At 38.0% G+C, this 21,769-nt stretch overlaps 1 protein-coding gene across 3 annotated transcripts; it reads right to left on the bottom strand.

The window, feature by feature from the left end:
- Positions 1-3,870: 3,870 nt before the first annotated feature.
- LOC132081048 (transmembrane protein 180-like) lies at positions 3,871-21,698 on the bottom strand. Of its 3 annotated transcripts, none has more exons than XM_059484540.1 (8): positions 21,487-21,698; positions 18,255-18,429; positions 17,418-17,461; positions 15,360-16,050; positions 12,321-12,475; positions 10,796-10,879; positions 9,616-9,759; positions 3,871-4,822 (listed from the first exon to the last, which is right to left on the bottom strand). In XM_059484540.1, exons 2-8 carry the CDS (start codon positions 18,405-18,407, stop codon positions 4,693-4,695), a joined length of 1,401 nt encoding a protein of 466 aa, XP_059340523.1. In that variant the 5' UTR covers positions 18,408-18,429; positions 21,487-21,698; the 3' UTR covers positions 3,871-4,692. The 3 variants fall into 3 exon arrangements, with proteins under 3 accessions (XP_059340523.1, XP_059340520.1, XP_059340522.1); XM_059484537.1 differs by having other exon boundaries at positions 3,871-4,825; XM_059484539.1 differs by lacking the exon at positions 21,487-21,698 and adding an exon at positions 20,903-21,285 and having other exon boundaries at positions 3,871-4,825; positions 18,255-18,433.
- Between the last annotated feature and the right edge of the window lie 71 nt (positions 21,699-21,769).

Genomic DNA, 21,769 nt, shown 5'->3' on the forward strand with positions numbered 1-21,769 from the left:
TCTTGGTTTTATCACATTAAAAAATACAGATAATTGATTGCATATCAAATAAATCAAGAAATTTGCTAGCTTTTGTCTTTGCATCATTAGCATACAACCTGGGTGTGTTTTAATGGAATTTTTCAAAATTCCTACCCAGTGTTACATTTGTCATTAATATTCTGATGCAGTAGTTGTATACTCAGCATATTTTTCTCTTGACAAGCCATAAAGAACTCACTATTCATGCATATTTAGGTAATAATTTTGATCTATAGTCATTTGCATATAAGCTGCTGGAGTTGTAACCAACTGCTGGACAACTTCAGCAAACCCTTTGTGGGGTAAGCCAGCTTTGTCATTCAGTTAGTGTGCTGGGAAAACATAAATAATGGAATCACCTTTTCTGCTTTCTGCAACACTATTTGGAGAGCGTTTTTTCTTTGTCTTGGTGGAAAATTTCCATAATCAATTGAATCCCTGGAGTAGAAAAGGTCCCAGTCCCAAAGGGTTGAGCCCAGCCGTTGTTGCTGTGTGCTGCCCTCAGGGGCAGGGCTGGCTGCACAGCCTTGTGTAGTCTTTGATGTGAATCCTCAATTTTCCCAATAAAATGTGATGCCTCAGGTTTTAGCTTTTATATTTTTAAGATTGTGTACTGCTTTAGTGGGTGGGTCTGGGCTTCATATTAGGGGATGGTGAGCTCTCTTCACAGAGTGGGTAGACAAACAATTCCTTCTCTAGCTGGGGACCAAGGACAAATTATCCAAATCTCAGGCCCAGGAGCACAAACAACGTGGACTGAAGAGAGAAAAACAAGAAGGATGTGACTTCATAAGCTAAAGCTATAACTGGACAATTAGCTCCAATATGCAAATGAACCAGAACTTATAAAATAGAGAGACCCCATGACTGGTTGTGCATTTTGTGACCATTTTGGGTTCACCTGGGGTGAACCAGAGCTCTCCCTGGCTGCGCTCTTGTGCTGCCCAAGGTGGATTTACTGAGGCCTCCTAATAAATCCCTACTTTATTCTTTAACTCCATCTAGTCTCTGTTCTGGGTCAGCCTTCACAAGGCATCAAATGCAGTGATAAAACAACTTTCCCTTCTATTATTGAAACATTAGCAAGAAAGGGATTACCAGAAGAGGTTGTTAAGGTAAACACAGATATGTGAAATCCTCTCCCCCACAGGTAACCCAGGAATCCCAGCTGTGGGGTCTCCCCAGACCTTCAGGACGACTCCCCCCAGTCTCAGTTTTATGTTCCTTTACCAAACCAGCTGAATTTTTTGCCTGCCTGTACTACTGAGCCTTTTCCCCCCCAGGCTGGCTCAGTTATGGCAGGAAGTGCCTGGAAGTACTTGTGGAGATGTGCCTTATCTGAAGTGTTCCTTCCCCTTCCTGCTTGTCTTCCTGACAGCACGCATTAGGCTGTGAGCTGGATCCAAATGTAAACATTCCTACCAGCCACGTCAACACAGAACATCCATGAATTACTGAGCAGTTCCAAATTCAGGGCAGCAGGAGACTGGGAAGGTCTTTTGGTACAACACCAAACCAGAAGTGAGCATGCAAGCTCCACCAAACATCATTTTTCCTCACTTAAATATGCTTTGCTGTCATTTATTCAATATTTTCACTCTATCACTGAGCATATATTATATTACCACTATATTAGACTAACATCCTTTAGTGTCTATTGGACAACATCCTTTTAGTCTAGCAGACATTTCTGCTTATTGATTTTCAATAAATAAAATTCATTCAGTGTTTTAAGTTCCATATTCTCAGAATTTATAGAGAAACTCTAAGAATGGGATTCAAGCATCACATTTCTCCTCCTCTGAGCTTACCACAGCATTTCATATTTTATACTATACACACACTTTTAGCCTCTTTATCAGTTATGAGACTATTTTAGACACTCTTAAATTATCCAGATTAAATTGAGACATTTTTCCAGCAGTGGGAGTTCAAGCTCAGATACTGCTGGCTAATAAGGAGAGAAAGCAGGGAAACCAGCTGTTGTAAGACACTGAACTTTTGCCTTTGATCATCCTTTCCTTGATTCACAGCCCAAACCAATCATGTAGGTTTAGCAGAAGATAACAAAGTTTAGTGGGTGCCAGAGAAATGGAGAATAAGCAATGTCACTCACAGCACAGTGCCAACCTTCTATTCCCAGAGGGAGACCACCACCCAAATTTAAAGCACCCTTCCAGTCCTCTTTGGGATTGACTGTTGATGCTCTAAAAGACATTTCTCCAGCCCTTATAGCAAGGGAAATAGGACAGACAAATAGGAGAATAGTGCATAATAAAATGGGAAATTATTAATATTTCACATATTAAATAATTTGAATTGTATTTCTCAGATTTTTTTCTAAACTGGTTTGTTCTACAGTTAATGTCTTCTGTCTTTAGGCTGTCTTGCTTAGAAACCTTTGATTATGTACATTTCCTGTAGGAATTCTAGAGATGCAGCAGATTGTAGAGCCTATTCCAACAGTGCATTGAGTCACATCACTCCTTACTCCTTTCTTATTTCAGCAAATTAATGGAAACTTTACCAGACATTTTCCAGAAAAAAATAATTCTGATGATTCCAATGAATTCTTGATGTAATTTTGACTCTTAAAACCACTTATTAGATTTCCTGTTGTATAGCATGGTACTCTTCCAGTTGTACACTATTTTCTAATAAGATTAGAAATAACTAACACAGTCACCTAACAAACCTTATTTGTGGTACAATAATGTTATTTTATTGTACATTTTTAAATATATATTCTATGAAGATAGGATAAGCATGGGAAATTTAGGAAATACAGAAACAATAAAGAAAGAGACTATTTAATGTTATTACCATTTTAAAGGAACTGTCAGGGAGAAGACTGTTTCATATAATGAATCAAAGATTATATTAACTTAAATTCCTTTGACTTCTACTCCTGCCTTTCAGATATGAAATAAATACATCCAATGCAGGAAATCTTTTCAAATTCAAACCCCAAACACCCAGGCTGTATCTGCTCTGCTATTTGTATTTACCCATCCCCAGAGCACACAAGTGATGCTCTCTGTGCACATAATGCTGTCAGCCTGCACAATGCAAATGGACAACAGTGTCTCTGACAAGACAGATAAAAACCAGATAAGGCAACTTCAAACTTCACCACAGTTCTGGCTTCTTACATTTTAACATAAATCTTCATATTTCTATCAAAGGATTCATTTGGATTTCTAAATAATTAATGATGATCTCCCTCTTTTTCATTCATCGCCTTGAAAGCACTTCACACTTCAAAAAAGGCAAGGAAATGATGTTATTTCTGCTCTGCAAATGTAAAAGCCAAGGCACAAATTAATGTTTTCTCAACTCTGGTATTTCGAATCTCAAACTTCATTAAATAATGCTGGTGTCCACCAAAATGCAAAGCCATTTCTTACACTCCTTTCTGTTCCAAGTTACCTGTCACAGTAAGTGCAGAGCCTTGAAAATCAGCTTGCTCAGCCTTTTAAAACTGGGATCCACAGTGCTCTTGTATTTTCAAGTGACACTCCCTAAGAAAGTGCTACTAAAACTGTGTTTGTCCAGGCAAAACAAAATACAAAAATGCAGTGACTGTATTATGCTAAAGGTTTATCACTGCACTATTACACTGTGGCTATATTGGAGGAAGAATAATATTGATTAAATGGGAGTACTGTAAACATGCTAATGTGTCTTATCATTGCAATGTGTGAAATGAAGAGAGGACTCAATGTTTCTAAATTTTGGTCCAAAACCCTTTATTTTATAAAAATCAAAGGATTCATTGAAAAAATCAGAAATTAACTAATTTCAACTTGATGATTCAGAAATTAACTTAAATAGTCACACACCAAATGAGTTAGCCAACATAACACCAGTGAACAGGGAGAGCTTGGTTTAGGAACTGTGTGTGCCTCCATTTGTCCAAGAGCTGAACCCTAGACCCACAGACTGAGGCTGTCCTTGCCACAATGACATTCTCTATAAGGCACTATCTATAGCACACCTTCAAAATTATTTTCCCATTTAAAGCCAGAAAACTGCACTGACCTTCCACCAACCAGAGGTTCTGAAAGCCAGTGAGGACTTCCTGAGCTTTTTCCATACTGAACAACACTGAACAGCATCTGGATCCTTTTCTCCTGCAGCCTTACACAGACTTTCACAGGGTAGTGAATTCTCTTGGCTCTTCCCATGGTAGTTGTCAGATTTGTCTTGACACTGGCCAGCTAGACACCATCTAAATCTTATCTCCCTGCCATCCATGAGGGATGGATCCACTGAGATCTTCCAGATTAACTTCAGAGATCTGCCATTTTATCAGCATGGCAAAATGAATCCACCAGTAGGCTTCAGAAAAGACAGTTCCCTGGAATTCCAGGTTGGGATCCCTTTCCCTGATCCGCCACATCCTTTCTTCAAATGAGTTAACAGGAATCATTATATACCAGAAATTACTTTAAATAAAGTAATTAAGGATAAAACCCATTAACAGAAAGCAAGTGAACTAGGAAAAACTTGTGTAGGCTCAGCATTAAGGCTGAATGTGAGTCACAGTCTGTAGAGACTGAATGAAACAGCTCAAACTGTGTTTCATCTTGCAATTTTGCTCTCTCACATGGAAAACTTACAGAACTCTCTTGTGGTTCAGCAGGAGAAGCACTGACCACTGTTCCATATTTACTGTGGAGATGCCAGGTGGCTGTTCTGGATGGAAAAGGGAGTCCAGGTCAGGATCTGTAGGAATGCAATGCAGAAGGGAACCAGACAGACCAGGTAGAACATGGCATCATGGAGATCCAAAAACGACCTGCTGGAACAAATGAGAACACAGCTTTCAATATGAAGATTAACTTCCATGGTCACTAAACAAGTTATTTTTACATCATTCCCATTATAAACAAAGACATGCTACTGTGCTACTGTACTGTCAATTCTAAGTAAAAGAAATAGAAAAATCTTGTGTATTTTCTAATTCTACATACAGATATGTATTATATATTGTTTTCTCTAGGGGGAAGGAATTCAGACAATTAGCATAGAAAGAGTTAATTTTAATACAACCTAAGAAATCCTGTTCACTACGTTCCTGACTATGTAATATAGAAATCAATTTAAGCAAATTTCATCCAATTATAGAAAAGAGCATCCAAAAAGCTTTAATAAGATTGAAAAATTTGGAAGAGAAAGAAAAGTAGAAAATGGAAGCAAACATTTGAACATGAAATTAATTTATTTGAGTTGAAATCTGTGCTCTAACTATCCACAGTGTGATGTTTTAGATGCTGAATGCTAGACAGAAATAATGATAATTGCACAAAATTCAGGTGTGGTTTCAAGGGCAATTTGAAATATCATGCCTTAGTTCATTTGGTTTTAAAATAAATGATTACAAGATAATATAAGCCATAGAAAGAATAAATGTGAAATTAACACTAGTTTTCTTTTTTTGTAATGAATGCATGGCATTTCCTCATTTAAATCTTCTCTAATGAAAAATAAATAAAAGCATCAGCAAATATGAATGAGGCAAGAAAATACAGGAATTAAATGAGCTCCCTTTTATGAGCAGCATGGTTTCTGACAGCTCAAAGCATGCATTTTGGCATTCATCTAGTATGAACCATTATCTGCTTGTATTCTGTTAATTATGGGATTCTAATTACTTAAATATCAGGAAAGTCAACTCAAGCTGAGAAACAGCCCCTAAGTGAACTTTCTCTCCATGAGGCAGTTTATGTTCCTTTCTAATTTTTCCTTAGTATTCAGGGATGAGATAAGAGACTCACAGCTATGGATATGGTCCAAAAACCTGAAATCTGTGAAAAATCCCCCAAACCTTGAGCAGGTTTTGGAATAAAACCTAAGAGCTCCTCTGAATCATGAAAGAATCAACTCATGTCTCTCTCAGTTTAACAGAAAAAATGTTTGCAACCTCCAACAAAGCCCAGATTCTGTCCTTAGTACCGAGCCAGGCTCAGAAATGAGCCCTCAGTTTATCTCAAACCACGTCCGTGCTAATGCTCCAGGAGAAAACAAAAGCCCCAGGCTCAGGAGTGAATCACTCAATCACTCGGGCAATTGCATTTGTGGCTGGAAATGTTCACTGGCAGCCACTGGGCCACGGCCAATGTTTATTGGCAGGGACAGTCATTTCCCATGTGGAGCTGTTTACTGGCCCGGACCCAAGTGCTTTTCCAGCGCACCTCCAGGGGCAGGAGCCCACACCACGCACAGCCCTGGCACAGCTGCCCCAGGGACTGCAGGAGCAGTGCCACAGGGAGCCCACAGACACACGATTTAACACCTAGTGATGAGAACAGGACTCAGACACAGTCAACAGGATGTTGGGGCTTGCATTGGGCCTGCTCTGCACACTGAAGAGGATTGCAGTTTTCAATGCTAACATTATTCCACCTTGACACAAAGAACATCTGCAAAATCACTCTCACTGTGCAGGCCTGATTTGGTTTCACTAGAACAATGCTGATTTAGAAAGTAATATTACCTGTTGTACTCTAAAACCTTAAGTTATTGCAGGAATTATGAAAAATTATAATACACTAAACAAGGAATGGGAAAATATTTCATTAAGGGACTGGGATAAATCCAGAGCAGATCTTGGATTTTATCACAATTACAGTTGAACTAGTAACTCCAGAAATTTTCACAACTACCTTTTTTTGCACACACAGGAATAAAACATACGTTGTTTCCCTAAACAGCCCTAAAATCACTCTGAACAGAATGTCAGGTAGTTCAGTAATGCAATATGAAAGCATTGACAGTTTAAAGTGCCTTCAATAAATAATGAAGAATTGCTGCCAAACATCTTCATTCTGAAGAACGAATTTGAAAAGCACTCTCAAGAGAAGCTGGTGGTAGTTGCAGTGGCTCTCCAGAAGAGGGAGGTTTTAAACTAGGCATCTTTTTCATAGCAAAGTAAAAAAAAAAATCAAGCCAAACTGAAAAAAAAACGAAAAAAAAGCCAAACCCAACAAAAAACATCTGAAGCCATACAGGGCACATACTGCTTTTGCTATGATGATGGAAGAAAGGAAAAATCAGGACATTCCATTCAGCAAAATATTGCTCAAATTTTAAAGATATAAAACCACTTTCCATGACAAAGTGCTTAACTTCTGTGCAGTGCCCACACTTCCTAAGGATGTGGCACAGTGTGTGAGCAGAGGGGAAGGATCACCTTTGCCCTGCTGCAGGACTTTGTCTAATTCCAGCCCATTTCCCCAGCCTGCCAAGATCCCCCCAATGGCACTGTGACCCTCTGTGCTCGCGCCACAGCCCCAGCTTTGTGTCATCCCCAAACTCTCAGATCAAGAAAAAGTAATAATTATTAGTAAAATCAATTATTAAAAATAATTCAGAATGCAGTAAATAGTGTATAGACTGCATACTCTGCCTTGTCCCAGTAAACAACATTGCTGGAAACTCTTCAGACATATTTATTCAGGGCCCAAACATTTTGTTAATGCAGAATAAGGGTCCTCTGTACTATCTTCACAATTCACTGCCACTACACCTAATAAAGCAAATGCTTTCCAAAGCACTCAATACATATTGCCAGCTTTGGAGCAGGAGGAAGGACAGAGCTGAGATTGTATTGGTATGGGTCATAACACTTCATTTTATACAATGCACATGTGTGAAAAGCTTTTTTTCCCCCCAAAACAGTTTGGGTGTATTTTAAACAATCTCTTTTATTTAATTTCTGTTTGTTCTCAAACAACTTGGTCCTGGGGCAAGTGTATTTTAACTGTCTGCCTATGGCTGAAATATGAGACCAGCCAATAGGTTTTATATATATATATATATATATATATATATATATATATATATATATATATATATATATATATATATATATATATATATATATATATATATATAAAAGTAGTTTTAGCTCAGTCAATGGTCTGAGAAAAGTGCCAAGGGCAAAGTGACTCCCTAGAAACAACTTTGAGCTTTCTGGTCTTCATGGATTGTGTATCAAGCCTGTACTCCATTTGCAAGCAAAGGAAACCCATTCACACCCCAAATGTACAGGAAACACAGGCAAACTGCTTCATATTTAAGAAATTACTTTTGAAAGGATGGGCAAGAGAAATATATATTTCAGGTGCTCTGATTCACTAATCTCGGCTTTGTATGTTTTAGGCTGTTCCTGGCCTGACTGAAATAAATAAAATTTCAGCATGACTCAAGTGAAAACACAGGATTTATAGACTAAGCATTCCAAGTATTTCAGCCTCTAAATAATAAATTTATTGTTGCTATAGTCCAGGGCCTATTTACCAGGCAAAAAAGATTTATGACTACTGTGATTTAAAATCCATCCACAAAGGGATCATTTCTCTGATTGAAAGGGATCAGAACTGCAGTTTTTATGTTTCAAATCTGAATTTCTCTGAATCATCAAGATGAATATATTCAGCCCTCTCATATCCCCATCCAGTTCAACCTACAAGTCTTCTGCAAAAATCACTCATCTTATTTGACATTATAATGAGGTTCATGTCCTCTTCTCATCATCTCACTGGCTATCTACAGAAAGCATTAAAATAAGCTGTTCTCACACATAGCCTCAAACTTAAGCTGCCTTTGCTTCTGTCTGGATGCATTTCTGAAGACCACCTATTGTTCTTTTATGTCATGCTTGTCCTCATACATTTTTTTTTTTAATTCCTCAAATATAGAATGTTCTCCTAACCTTAGGTGTCTCATAACCAGACTTCTCTCCCTCAGGAGCTATCTCCACAAAAGTTCATATAAAATTGTGTTTACCTGTTCCATTTAGGTTTTTAGTAAAGGTTTAGGAGAGCTGTGTAGCTCTCAGGATATTCATATTGTTCCTTCAAGTAAATCCTAATCAGGACTGAATTTTCCATTTAGCCCTGACTTCTGTTGTTCTTTCTGTTGCCACTTCCTCCTGATGGTCATAAATACAGCCTGTGGCCCTTTCAGTGTGGTTATTCTCTGTTAATTTATTTTTATAAAAGCCCACACATGTCCAACTAACCAGCAACCAAAGCTTTATGCTGTATTAAGGTCTCCAGGGACTGCAATGAAATCATTAGCATTAGAATGGTAAGGACTATGGGAGCCAAAATGCTCCATTCCTACTCCAGGCAAAGTCTCTCCCTCCAGTGATTACACTGCTTTCTCTCAAAAATAAACCAAAAACCAACAACAACAAAAATCTGATTAACTTTTTATATTATATATTTAAGGAAGTAGCTTTATGAGGCAAACAAAATGCAGATACCAGGACAACATGTATCTTAATAAGAGCTATTAAGTGAGCTCAAACATTTTCTTCTTTTATTGCAAAAAGCCAGGGGATGAAAGGTATCCTTTGCTTTTCAAAATAGGTAGATATCCTAATGTATATTGTTTAATAAATTATTTACTCTTTAAAAAACATTTGTACTTCTACACGGACAAAAACAACTAATAAGTATTTTTTAAATGTTTATGTTTTTGAAGTGCAGTTGATGCAAAGTAATTGCTGATCAATTTTATTTTTAGATTACAGGACTATTTAATGTTATTTTCTAAGTTTTAAAGTATCTTTTTTGATCTCACCTTATATCAGGACGACCAGGTACATTATTCAGGTTATAATATCCATAATGATTCAGTATTGTAAGCACAACCATTGGAGCCAAAGATTGGGCAGGCTTGGTAAACAAAGCATTGGTACCAAAAACCATAGAGGAAAGTGGTAATCTAAAATATTTTGGGAAAAAAACCAAATTATTGCACAACATAAACTTATTAGTGTATTGATTACAATTGTGATTTTAAAAACCTTGAAATCTTGTTAATGTGCAAATGTTAAATATCATGATCTTTGGATTCATATAGTACACACATTATAGCAGATCTACTCTCATAATGAAATTTCAATTTATTTGGAAATTATAGCTTACAAACCTCTATGGGGTGTGTGTATGAGTATATATATATATTTATTTATATAAATATATATACACAGATATATACATAGACACAGCTTGGCCCTAATTCTGAAGTCACTCGTACTTAAATTCAACTTTGTGCACTTTGATTAATTATTGAAGTTAAATCAGAATGAACAGTTCATGGAGAATTAATTACAACTGAAGATTTTGCATGCATAGGCCAGAAAATGAGGTAATTTTTTCCTCATGAAAGCAACAGATTTGAGGGGCAAGTTCTTCAACAGGAGTGAATCTACACTTACATAAGAACTGATTGAACCAACAGGAAGTTCTGTGCACTTTGATAAAAATCCGAAAGATCAATGAGTTGCAATATGCTATTCTGCAGCAGGTTTTATCACTTTTATTTCAGGAGATAAAGGAACCAGTTAGACTTTGAAATCTTCATTTTACATAGCATAGGCAAAGCTTTCTTAACACCTTTTCCATCTTGGAAAGGCCTCATCCTTTCAGAAAATTCTGTACATGATTACAGATGTACCTGGTTACAAAGTAATTAAATTGAAGCTAGCAAAAATAAAGCTACAAAAATTGGTAGGACTTGGCTTATATTATAGTATAAGAAAAAAGAGAAATGAGCTAATAATCTGTTTAAATTCTCTGAAGGAACTGCAGGAAACTTTACTCAAGTTCTGATCTTCACTTGTGCTAAGCTGCTCTCACAAAAAGTACTTGTGTATCAAGGATCCCAGATCATTTACTACCTTTAATTTGACATAATTTATTACCAAAGAGTAACAAGGCAAAAAGCATGTTTAAAAAAACTGTAATGACTGACTTACCTCCTCTTGTGCTTTATTAAATCTGCATCAACAATATCTGCCAAAGGCAAATTGAACAAGCTAAATGAAGCTTGCACAATTACCCTAAAGAAAAACAAAATATTTCAGATGTTCATAGTTCTTATATTTACTTTATAATGAAATTGTAACTGACATTCAAACACAAACACACCAACACAAACATTCTGCAAACACACAAAGCTGAGATGTTCCTTAAAACATGGTGATCTATCTGAAAGCATTACCAGATCTGTTCTTAGTTGAGAATTAGAAGCCAATATGCAAACCTAAAAGTGGGGAGGTTTTCTTCTTTTTTTTTTGCTGGACATTGGTGTAAAAGGTCATGGACTCTTTGACAATAAATTTACACTAACAGTAAATGTCATTTTAAATGATCAGGAGAAAAGAAACACCTCAGAAAAAGGGGAAACTGAAAATTTGCTCTTGAAATCTGGAAAAGACATGACCATGTGGAAGATAAACTTCAAGGTGGAAGATTTAGAACAGAAAGAATAGTTTACATGCATTCCTAGATCTGAATTTATGGTGTATATAGATATATATGGATTTGCAACACACACATAGAAACACACACATACAAAGCTGATTGTTAACAAATAACCAAATGAAACAATAAATTAAAATACTACAATTTCTGTGTCATTCAATTTTGGGTGTGATGAGCTTTTACTATCAAGGTACTTTGAACAACTAGCTCTTTAAACATACAGTCTTAGGTACCTCGGAATTTTTTCTTGGAGAAATCAAAACACATCTTCATCATTTAAAACATGCAGATAACGAAATTCAATTTATTGTTCACACAATTCAGTGTTAGAGTAGGCCACGACTGCAATACTGAAAATAAGAAAGAAAACGGGGTGGGGAGGGAAAGATGAAGAAAAAGAGGGCAGGAAAGAACATGGAGAAAGACAACAATGAAAGAGAACATGAAGAAATAAAACCAAACTGCTGTAACAGTAGTCTGATACAAACAGCTCTTTATCTTGAAATAAGGTTTTCCATGTATCATTATGTACTTATGTGAAATTACTGCAATTGGCATCTTACACTGAGCACCAGAGGAATGGCTCAGTGCTGGGTACCCAGCCTGAGTTACCCAGATCTGCTGCAGTGCAGCACAAAAGGGCTCCTGGAACACAGGGTGAGGGCTGAGCTTTCCTAGCAAACTCCTTGGGGAGAGAGGCTGATTCCTCTGCTGAGCTCTTCATGAGATTCTCCTTCCCTTGCATCTCAGGTTAAAGTACTGGAGGTATGTGCCTGCAAACTGTAATTGCTGTTTGCATTTAACGTATTTTTTATTTCAAGGAGAAAATAAAAGCTAAAACAAAAACAAAAACAAACAAAAAAAAAGTTGTAACTGGAGTTTCAACTTTTCTGGTAAGTGAAACAGAATGAAAACCATGAAAGCAGAGGCAGAATCTTCATGGTAAATAAAAGCAAGTGTCTGCTCTGTTAGAAGTATTTCAGCTGTGTCTATGAACAGGGGAGTGGATTTACTTACATGTTTGTTGTGACATAAAATGCCAGCAGATAATGGTGTTCTTGCCCTAGAAGACACATGACAGCAGCAGCTACTCCTTCATAGTAAAAGGAAAATAAGATGATTCTGTAATAACCAAACTTCTTCAACCAAGCATGACTAAGAAGAACAAGGCACTGAAAAGATAATATATACACATATAAGATGAAAAGGCACAGTACACTGTCTCAGCATTAGGAGAGCTATAAAACACAGACCCTTTAAAGAAAAGAAAAAGCAAACAGTGACCCTTTCTAAGAAGTTCAACAAAATAAAAAAAATAGAAATTGAACAAAGACAACTGTCTACTGGCTCATTCTATGCCACTTCTACTAGGTACAGTCCCCTTTCACTGAAAAACCAGCCTGAGAACTGCTGTATCCTGAGGGAAACAGTTCCCCACAATGCCTAACTATTATTTAATGCTCATGATCTTTACTTCTCTTATTTCTTAAAGTATTAGCTCTGCAGTATGGTAACTGTAAATCAAGCATCTTGCCACGTAACTGCTGAAAAGATGTATTTTCAGTCATTGCTTTTTCATTGATATTACTATTTTCACTGACATTTATAGAAATCAAGCATGATTTTTAAGCTGTCAAAGCAAGCCCATCAGGACAGCTTTAACTAAGCAAGGTAGAGGCTTTGCTAGCAAGCACAGAAAGGCAGAGCCCAGTGCTTGTGCATGGCTGAGTGTTAATTTTGCCAATCTTGGCAAGGAGCAGATTCTGAGAATCTAATGACTGGCTAACTCATGAAAATTATATTAAGTGCTGATTAGAGTATGAACAAAATTTAAGTTCTACATTCTCCTCACTTTTCAGTTTCAATAGGACATTCTGTAATGAATTATGTTCTTTTCATTATATGGGCTTTTGTCACCATCTACATGTCCTCATCTCTGTCACAAATACACAAAAAAAATCTGTGGATCTGTATAAAGATCCACATTTTCTCCTTTCTTCTGTGTTATAGAGATGAACTGTGTAATATTCAGATGAAGAACAGAGAAGAATTTTCCTTGTACAATTGTACAAACTCACTGCTTTACCATAACAAATAAAGCCAGGATGCTATGGTCAGACAAGGATTACCATGGCAAGTGCTACTGTATAAAAAGCTTGATCAGGGAGGTAAAACAAATCTGGAAAGGTGGTACAAGAAAAATATCTTGTTGTAAGAAATTTAAAACATATTTCTCCCCCTGGCTGTTTTCAGGGATTCTGCTGAAAAGTGCCTCCTCTAGAAATACTAAGGGATCATGTAATGCCTGCTATTGTAAACACCATGTTCCTGTCTCCCTGTAATTGCAAAATAACCCTGTCTCAGGAAGTACTTATGACTTAGAAAATTCCTCACTACTTGCATGTCTTTAAGACTGTGTGTTTGTAAGGAAAATACAAACAATGATGCAAATTCAGAGTTGTTTGTCTATGCTACAGCAGCATTTTCCTTGTGGGCAGGTTGTGTTCCTCACATCCACTACTAGAAGGAACCTAAGTCAGAAGCTGAATTTTAGCAGAGGCCACTGAAGCAGAGTTCATAAAAAGGAGCTTTATTTTACAAGGGTTGGGTGTTTTTCCAGTAAGTGAAGTTTAGGACATTGCCATTAGAGAATTCTCTTATTGTATCTTGAGCTCAAAGGGACAAAACCTGAGAAAAATAAGGTCACAGCAAACCCTCCACGGTTCAGTGACCTCCTAGACAAAGAGTCTCTGGGGAGCAGAAAGGGATGGATTTTCTGAAAGATTGTTCTTTTCACACTGTCACACTGATTTTATCAATAAAAGTGATTGTTATATATTAAGTGTAAAATTATTTAAGCTTTCCTAACTTCTGTAGCTTCTGATTTGTTTCCAAAGTTCATTACCTAACTGCCTGAGGTACAGGGGAAAACTCCAAAACTATTAAAGCTGTGATAAGGACAAAAGTTGAAATTATAGATAGTTAGGAGTTATGGAACAGAAGTTATGTCCAGGATCTCTATGTTTTATATGCAAAAGCCCAAATGGGAACTGAAATTGAGCTGTGAATTCCAGTTGCATTTTCATCTATCTTCTTATACATATTACTTATCAAAACCCATTACAATTTAATGAATACAACAGCCTGATTTTAAAAAATTCTCAACACCATCAGCACCTATAATGAATGTCAGGATACTCATATTTTGAGTATCCTAACTTTCAGCATCCAACAGGTAAAAACAGAGAAAGTTTTTGAAGATTTAGAGAAAGAAGTTAGAAGGCAATGAACAGAGGAATTTTTAATTTACTGCTGAGAAGTAGGGTCAAATTCTGTGGGATATACTTTTGCTGCTTGTTTTCACACATTACTCTTTTGGGTTCTCTTTCTCTTTTCAGTTCATTATTCCTCCCCTCATCCCTGACTGGGCTCTTAAAAGGATGTCTCTCTTCCCCATAAATACTGCTGACCAACAGACCAATCCAGAAAATAAATGGGAATGGATTTTTCTCCAAAAGCAGCTATTTAGAGTTTTGTTTGGTTTCCATGACTGAGATACCACATATTTTAACAATGCTTTTCATACTTTAAAATTTTTTCTGGTATTTTGAGCTTTTTATTTCAGAAACTTCCTGAAGAAGAGCCCAGTCTTTCATTTATAATACACAGCATTGGAAAACAAATCAAAACAAAAAGGAATTCAGAATTCTGTAGATTTTGCTTTAGAAGCGTTTGATCTTGGCCATGTTTTTCATTCCTTTATGCTTAGGTATTATAAGTGCTGGAGGATACAAAACATTCATCCCTTGCCTACTCAAGTCTCATGTTGTTTTAAACACATGTTCCACCAGCCTGTCTGTCTGATCCCTCTACCTCTTACACTTGATCAGCCTGCACTGAGATATTTTCTTCTTCTAGAGCACTGGGGAGTGAGATTTAGCACTCATTTTGTAAATGCCTTATGCCAAATACAGCATTTTTTCAAACATTAAATGGATACTGTGCACTACTAAAACAACAGGTTTTCATATTCATAAATAAAGCATAACTACCTACCTGAGGACAAATAAAACCTGCTCCATACATGACACTTCTTACTGAGGAAGAAAGGACATCCTTCGGAATGAGATTATCCGCGAAGATCATCATGAAATTGTTGTAGAAGGCTAGGTGGAAGACTTGGAAGAAGTTCATTGTTACAAAACACAGAAAGTTCTTCTCTGTCATGATCTGTTTGGTCAATGAAACCACTGAGGCCAAGGAGAAAGCTCCATTACCATTTTCCAGGTTAGCATCCTCCATGTGACCTGCCCTCTGCTCATACTGACTCGTGCTGTATTTACCTGTGCAACACATACAAGCTGTGGCTAGCGCTGCGATCAAAACAACGAAAACCTGAAAATACCCAAAGTTTTCCATGTTATCAGATATGAGCCCACAGAAGAGCACGCTGGTGGAGCCCAGCAGCGTGGCCACCTGGCTGTACTTGACGAGCCTGAGCCTGCTGTCGTGCCGGGGACAGCTCTCGGTGAAGAGCGCGCACTGCGCCAGCAGCACGAAGGTCAGCAGCCCGTCAAAGGCACACAGGGCCACGATGAGGTGCAGGCTGCAGAGCCAGTCACCCTCCCCATAGAGCCTCCAGGGGAACCAGGGCAGCAGGAAGGCCAGGCCGTACAGGGGGGCCCCGTACAGGATGGAGAACTGGCGCCGCGTGCAGCACTTCAGCCGGGAGTTGTCCTGAATGTACCTGGGGAAAATGAGGATTTTATCATTGGTTTTTCACAATATTCAAATGAATATTGTGTGTGTTGTGTTAGAAAGTAATACTGTATTAATTCCTGTCACCCTGATTTTTTTAAGGTTTTCTAAGCCTTCTGATGTTTACATTCTTGCAGCAAACTTTCTCACACATTTTCTGTAAATAACTGATTGTTTTGCGTTCTTTTATGGAGGAGGAGAAATTTGACGGACTGCTAGTTTGTCCAGTGTCACTGGAGAGGTGGCACTGTCACCCTCCAATCCACTGTCACTCTATAAATGCTGGAGTCAGAAAATAAACTTCCCTTTTTCTTCACCTTGAGAGTAGCGGTGTGTGCGCTCATGTTGTTTCAAGTCCTACAGTGACATATTCTCTTAAATAGTGTGTTAAATATAGCTCTAGGTTATAACAAAATGTTAAAATAGAAACTATGCTATGTAGGATACTTTCTTTCTAAAGAAAGGACTTGCAGCGAGATAGCAGCCACAGGACACCTACATCTTTCAGAGAAGGTGTAGTGGTGTTTGCAGGGGTCCCAGGATGAGGGAAGAGATGAGAATCTTGACTCCATGTTTCAGAAGGCTGATTTATTATTTTATGATATTATATTAAAAGAAAATGATATATTAGTTATTATTTTAGTTAGAATATTAGTTGATATTATTATAGAAAATTATGTATTAATTATTAATGATATATTATAAATTATATACTAAAGAATAGAAGAAAGGATTTCATCAGAAGGCTTGAAAGGAATGATAATAAAATCTTGTGACTGCTCACAGCCTCGACACAGGTAGCTGTCATTGGTCATCAAGTAAAAACAATTTCACATGCTGGCTAAACAATTCTCTAAATCACATTCCAAAGCAGCAAAACACGGAGAAGATTAAGCTTCTCAGCTTCTCAGGAAAAAAGATTCTAACAAAAGGATTTTTCATAAAATACTTCCATGACAAGAAAGAATTTATTGCCCTGTTATGAGGACAAACAAACTTCCCACCTCGCTCGGGCAGGATGACACTGTTAGGATTATGAGGAAGAAGCTGATGATGACCAGACAGAATCCTGTATTTGAATGGAATTTATGCATCATGTATGAGATGTATGAATATGGAACAGGTTATTGTTTTTAAGGGTTAATCCTCTGTTAACGTGTGTCCTTTTTCAGGCTCGTGCTGCCCAGAAAAAGGTACCCAGACTGTCCTTTAGTCTTTGTTTCTATTGTCTCATATTGTCCTAATTCAAATTGTCCAAATTATTATTACTCTAATTGTATTACTATTTTTATAACCATTTTATTACTATTAAACTTTTAAAATTTTAAAAACAAGTGATTGGCATTTTTCACATACCCAAAAAGGGGATCATTGACGGCGTTCCAGACCAGAAACACGACCTGCCACAAACAAGGGAATCTGTCACTACTGTCATTCCTCTACAGAGATTATGCAAACACAGCATATTTATTTAAAAGAAACTTCTATTCAGACAATAAATAAATATATAGAAAAGCTACTCAGAGTAGAACAGGTCTTAGAGTCTTAGTACAGCTACTTAGGTCTTAGTAACAGCTACTTAGAGTCAAAACAGACTCTAAAATTCTTATGGGTATTCATAGGTTTATAGAAATTTTGAAAAAATAAGATTGAGTAAGTAGGTAGGTGACCAACTACATGTGAAATAAACTGTCTCTGAGACTATTCTTTCAAAACCTTATATATCTGGGCTTTCATCCTGCACAGCTCAGATATTACTCTCACAGTAAGTTAATTCAAAACATGAGCTGGCCCATTACTTTCAGGAGACCATTTACAATGTGAGTTACTCACATGGATAATGACTTGCAGGATAAATGCAGTATTTAAGTACTTAAACAGTTCATAGGAAAGCACTAATGTCAAACTTATCTATGGAGCTGAGGTGCAAAATCAGTTTAGAAAATTACTTCAAGCTCTCAAACATAAAAATCTTTTCAGCAATTAAGTCTGGAGATTTTTACTCTACAGGCTGTAAATTATGTGCTTTATGTGTAAGTTCCCTTGTTTATGGATTAACTAAAGTCAAAGATAATTTACTGTTAATTAATTGCAATGATTCCAAAATTAATCTGTCATTAAAAGGATCATTTTGTGGTAATAACACTGACACATAGCACAATATGGCAATCAAAATATTCCATTGTACAGTACCTGTGCCACATGAAATCCTGTTTCTGAAATTTTGTATCGGTTTAGGAAAAGCTTAACGTAGTAGAAATTAAAAATGCTGTTCATCATTCCAGCACCTAAGGTAGTCATAGAATATGCCAGTGCATTAGCATGAATTCCCCAGAGAATCTTCATCTTCCAGGAGTACAGCTCTCTTCTTCCTCAAGTTACAAAAGAGAATTACAACAATTAGTAGAATAATTTTCCAAATTGAAATAACATGGGGGATTTGCTTATTTCAGAGCTGCAGAAAGGAACTATTGGAGGAAAATGTTCCCATTCTTCCTTTTTTGTTAAATCAGAAACACATTTCACAGAGTGATAAGAAACTGAGCCCAAAATAATAAGTTATTAGGTGGCATTTCTAAGTATAATCAGTATTTAGAAGTCAATGGAACAAGTAGACAAAAATTTGAAAGAAACCCTTCTTAACTGATGTATAGACTCCACTTAAAAATTTCCTATTGCAAACACTCATCTTGGTGTAGAGTTCAAAGTAATTGCATACATTTTAGATCTTTCTTGCTAGTTATATATTCTTAAAATTATGGACTATGTTGGAATGAAGTGACTCAACTCCTTATGTATTTCAAAGCTATGAATGTCAAATGCAGCATGCACGTAGATGAATATTTCTTTCAAAACAAATACCAAGTTTTGCCCTCCTATTTTAAAATACTAATCGCTAAGAAGTCATGGAAGCAGTATTTTCACCTAACAAACCGTAAAAAAATTAAAACAAAACACCTTTAAATTTACAGTTTCATGGTATGGAAGGGTGCATGTAAATAAAACATAACAAGTAGCACACACACCATTTTATGTATGCCCACATAGCAGAGATTCAGCCCAAGAATACAGGTTTCTTTAATCTACCATTCAGATATTCAGCCAACAAATTTTTAAGATGCTGATCTTTTCCATCAATTATCTTAGCATGTTTGGTGTGAACTATGCCATGAAAGGAGCCAGCTCCAGGGAACCTCTACCTTTTAAAGTTGTTTAACAGCAACTTAAAAGTAGCCCTTGACGATACGTGATTATACTTGATTCTGTAAGCCCAATACATAATTACTCACAGGTATCTATTTTTTAACTGAAGCTTTATTCATTTTTAAATCTGTTAAAGGCAGCTGTCTGCTATTAATTTTGATACCTCAAGCTGAAATTTCAGCCTTACTATGCAGAGCTTTACAAGCTGCTTTATGCCAATAGTTCACACTTTGCTCCTCTGCATATCAACTATTTTACCGTAAATGCAATTTTCACATTTCCATCAAAACACCTGCTATGAATATCTGCTTGATCAGCAGCTCTGGAAGCAGCTCCTCATAAAAATAACCATGGAAGAAACAGGAAATGAAAGCCAAGGCTCCTTCCAGCCTTCCTGTGGTTTGCAAGGCGGCTGAAGAGAGGCTGCTGTGCAGGAAGGGAGGAACTTCGGAATCGCTGGCAAGGACCACACAAAAGCCACAGATCAGGTGGGGCTGGGGAGGATGGAACAGGCAGTTTTTCCATCCCCCCACCATGGGAAATGAATGCTTGAAGAGCAAATAAAGTGTGGATGCACTTTTGCATATATAAGATGCTGTGATATGAAACATGTTGCAGAGAGTAGGTGACTTCATTTTATAGCTAAGAAAAAAGTCAAGCTGACAAACAACTGGAACCCTAGGATTTGTTTCATTAAAGCCAATTTATTTCTGAGAATATGACTGATTTTTAAAAATATTTGAGAATGACCATGATGTAGATCTTCAAACTTATTTTTCTACACCTGTTAAGACAATACCATTTTCAGGCAACAAAATTTTGCATTTTTGTAGCAAGTTTGGTTTCACAATCTGAGAAACCTAAAATGAAGGAAAAGGTTATTGAAAAGATGTAAAATTGAAATTATTATTTTATGATTAATATCAAAGTCATTACAATTAGTATGTTATTGGCAAGTGTCACATTTGCTCTTTCAAACCTTCACAAATATACTTAATGAAATTATTTATATAGTGGATATTAGGGCTTTTGGAAAGGTAGATATTTCATGTCTATTTCCACCTGGAGCACCCTGCACAGGTTTTCAAAATGGAAAATTAGGAAACTTTACTTTCCTTCCAATTCCACAACCACCAGGAATAAAAGTGCTTCACACTAACATTACCAGCAGTCATTTCTAAATTGTTTGATTCCTTCTGACACAAATAAAAAATAGTCCCCATAGAAAATCTGAAAGACATTTGAAATTCCTTCAACAAAAATCTTCTAACAATGCACAAACATGGTCTCTAGCACCATGACTAATGGTAATAAGCAGGATCTGACACAACTTTACCCTAATTGGTACATCTAGTCATGCACCTTGTTTATGAAATAGGTTCAATTAGAAGTTGAGGTACCACACTTCCTTCCCCAGATGTTCCCTTTAATAGCACTACAATGAAATCATGCATGAGCATCCCCTCCCTCTTCTTAACAGTCAGCCTTTATATTGAGCAGGTTAAAGCCCTGGTGAACATTTTGTGACTCACAGAAGGCAAATCGGTTTCAGAAATTTCTAGTGGTTACAACTGCGTTAATACTCAGAGGCTGAAAGAACAGGCTGTTGAGGCCAGTGAGATGCACTGTGACATTACCTGCGTTTCTCCCACAGCAGGATGACAACTGCTAAAAGAAATTAGAACAAGAGTCTAAAGAAGAAAAGTGGATTCCGAGAGATAATAGCAAACGTTGCTTGAGGCGCCCTAGCCGACATCCTGCCCTGCCGTTCTGGGTCCCAAACCGCTGTGCAATGCTCACAGCCCTGACAGACTGGTTGGACACACGGGTCTTCCTCATCCTTCTGATGACATGAGTGCACCACATTAGGACGGAAACCAGAATAAACGCGCTGCTGGTCCCGAGGGGCAGCACTGAGGGGAGGCTCTCGGGGGTGCTCACAGAGGGAGCCGGGCTGCGGCACCGGCCGGTGCCCGCTCCGCCAGGCTCGGGGCGCTCACAGGACTGCACCTTCGGTGTGTTAACAATGGGGAAGTTACGCTCGTTTCTCTCAGCAGGTCCCTGGACAGGAAACACGGCTCCCTCCGCTTTGTGCGGTAAAAAGGCGAGAGCGAGCGGCGGCCACTGGAGCGAGGTGCGGGGATGGAGCCAGCCCTTTGCGGACTGCAGGCTCCCCGTTCCGCCCTCCCCTCCCACACGCCGGCGGAGAGGCGGCCCGCACCTGGACGCCACGCCGGGTCCTTCCTCACGGGCTCTTCCCTCAGCGCTCCCAACGCGGGGCAACAATGAGCCCCGGCTTTTCCTAAGCCAAGTCGCACTGTCCCACCCCGGCCTGTGCCAGCTCTGCTCCGCCACAAGCGGCGGCCGACATCCCTCAGCAGCCGCGCCCCGCCATCAGCAGCCCTGAGCGCCGGCGACCACCGCCCCTTCCAGCGGCACCGACCCACCTCTTGTGACGGGAGGCTGCGCACCGCGGGGCGGGGCGCGGCTGCCCCGGGCCCGCC

This window comes from Ammospiza nelsoni, chromosome 17 (assembly GCF_027579445.1).
Source record: "Ammospiza nelsoni isolate bAmmNel1 chromosome 17, bAmmNel1.pri, whole genome shotgun sequence".
Lineage (NCBI taxonomy): Eukaryota > Metazoa > Chordata > Aves > Passeriformes > Passerellidae > Ammospiza > Ammospiza nelsoni.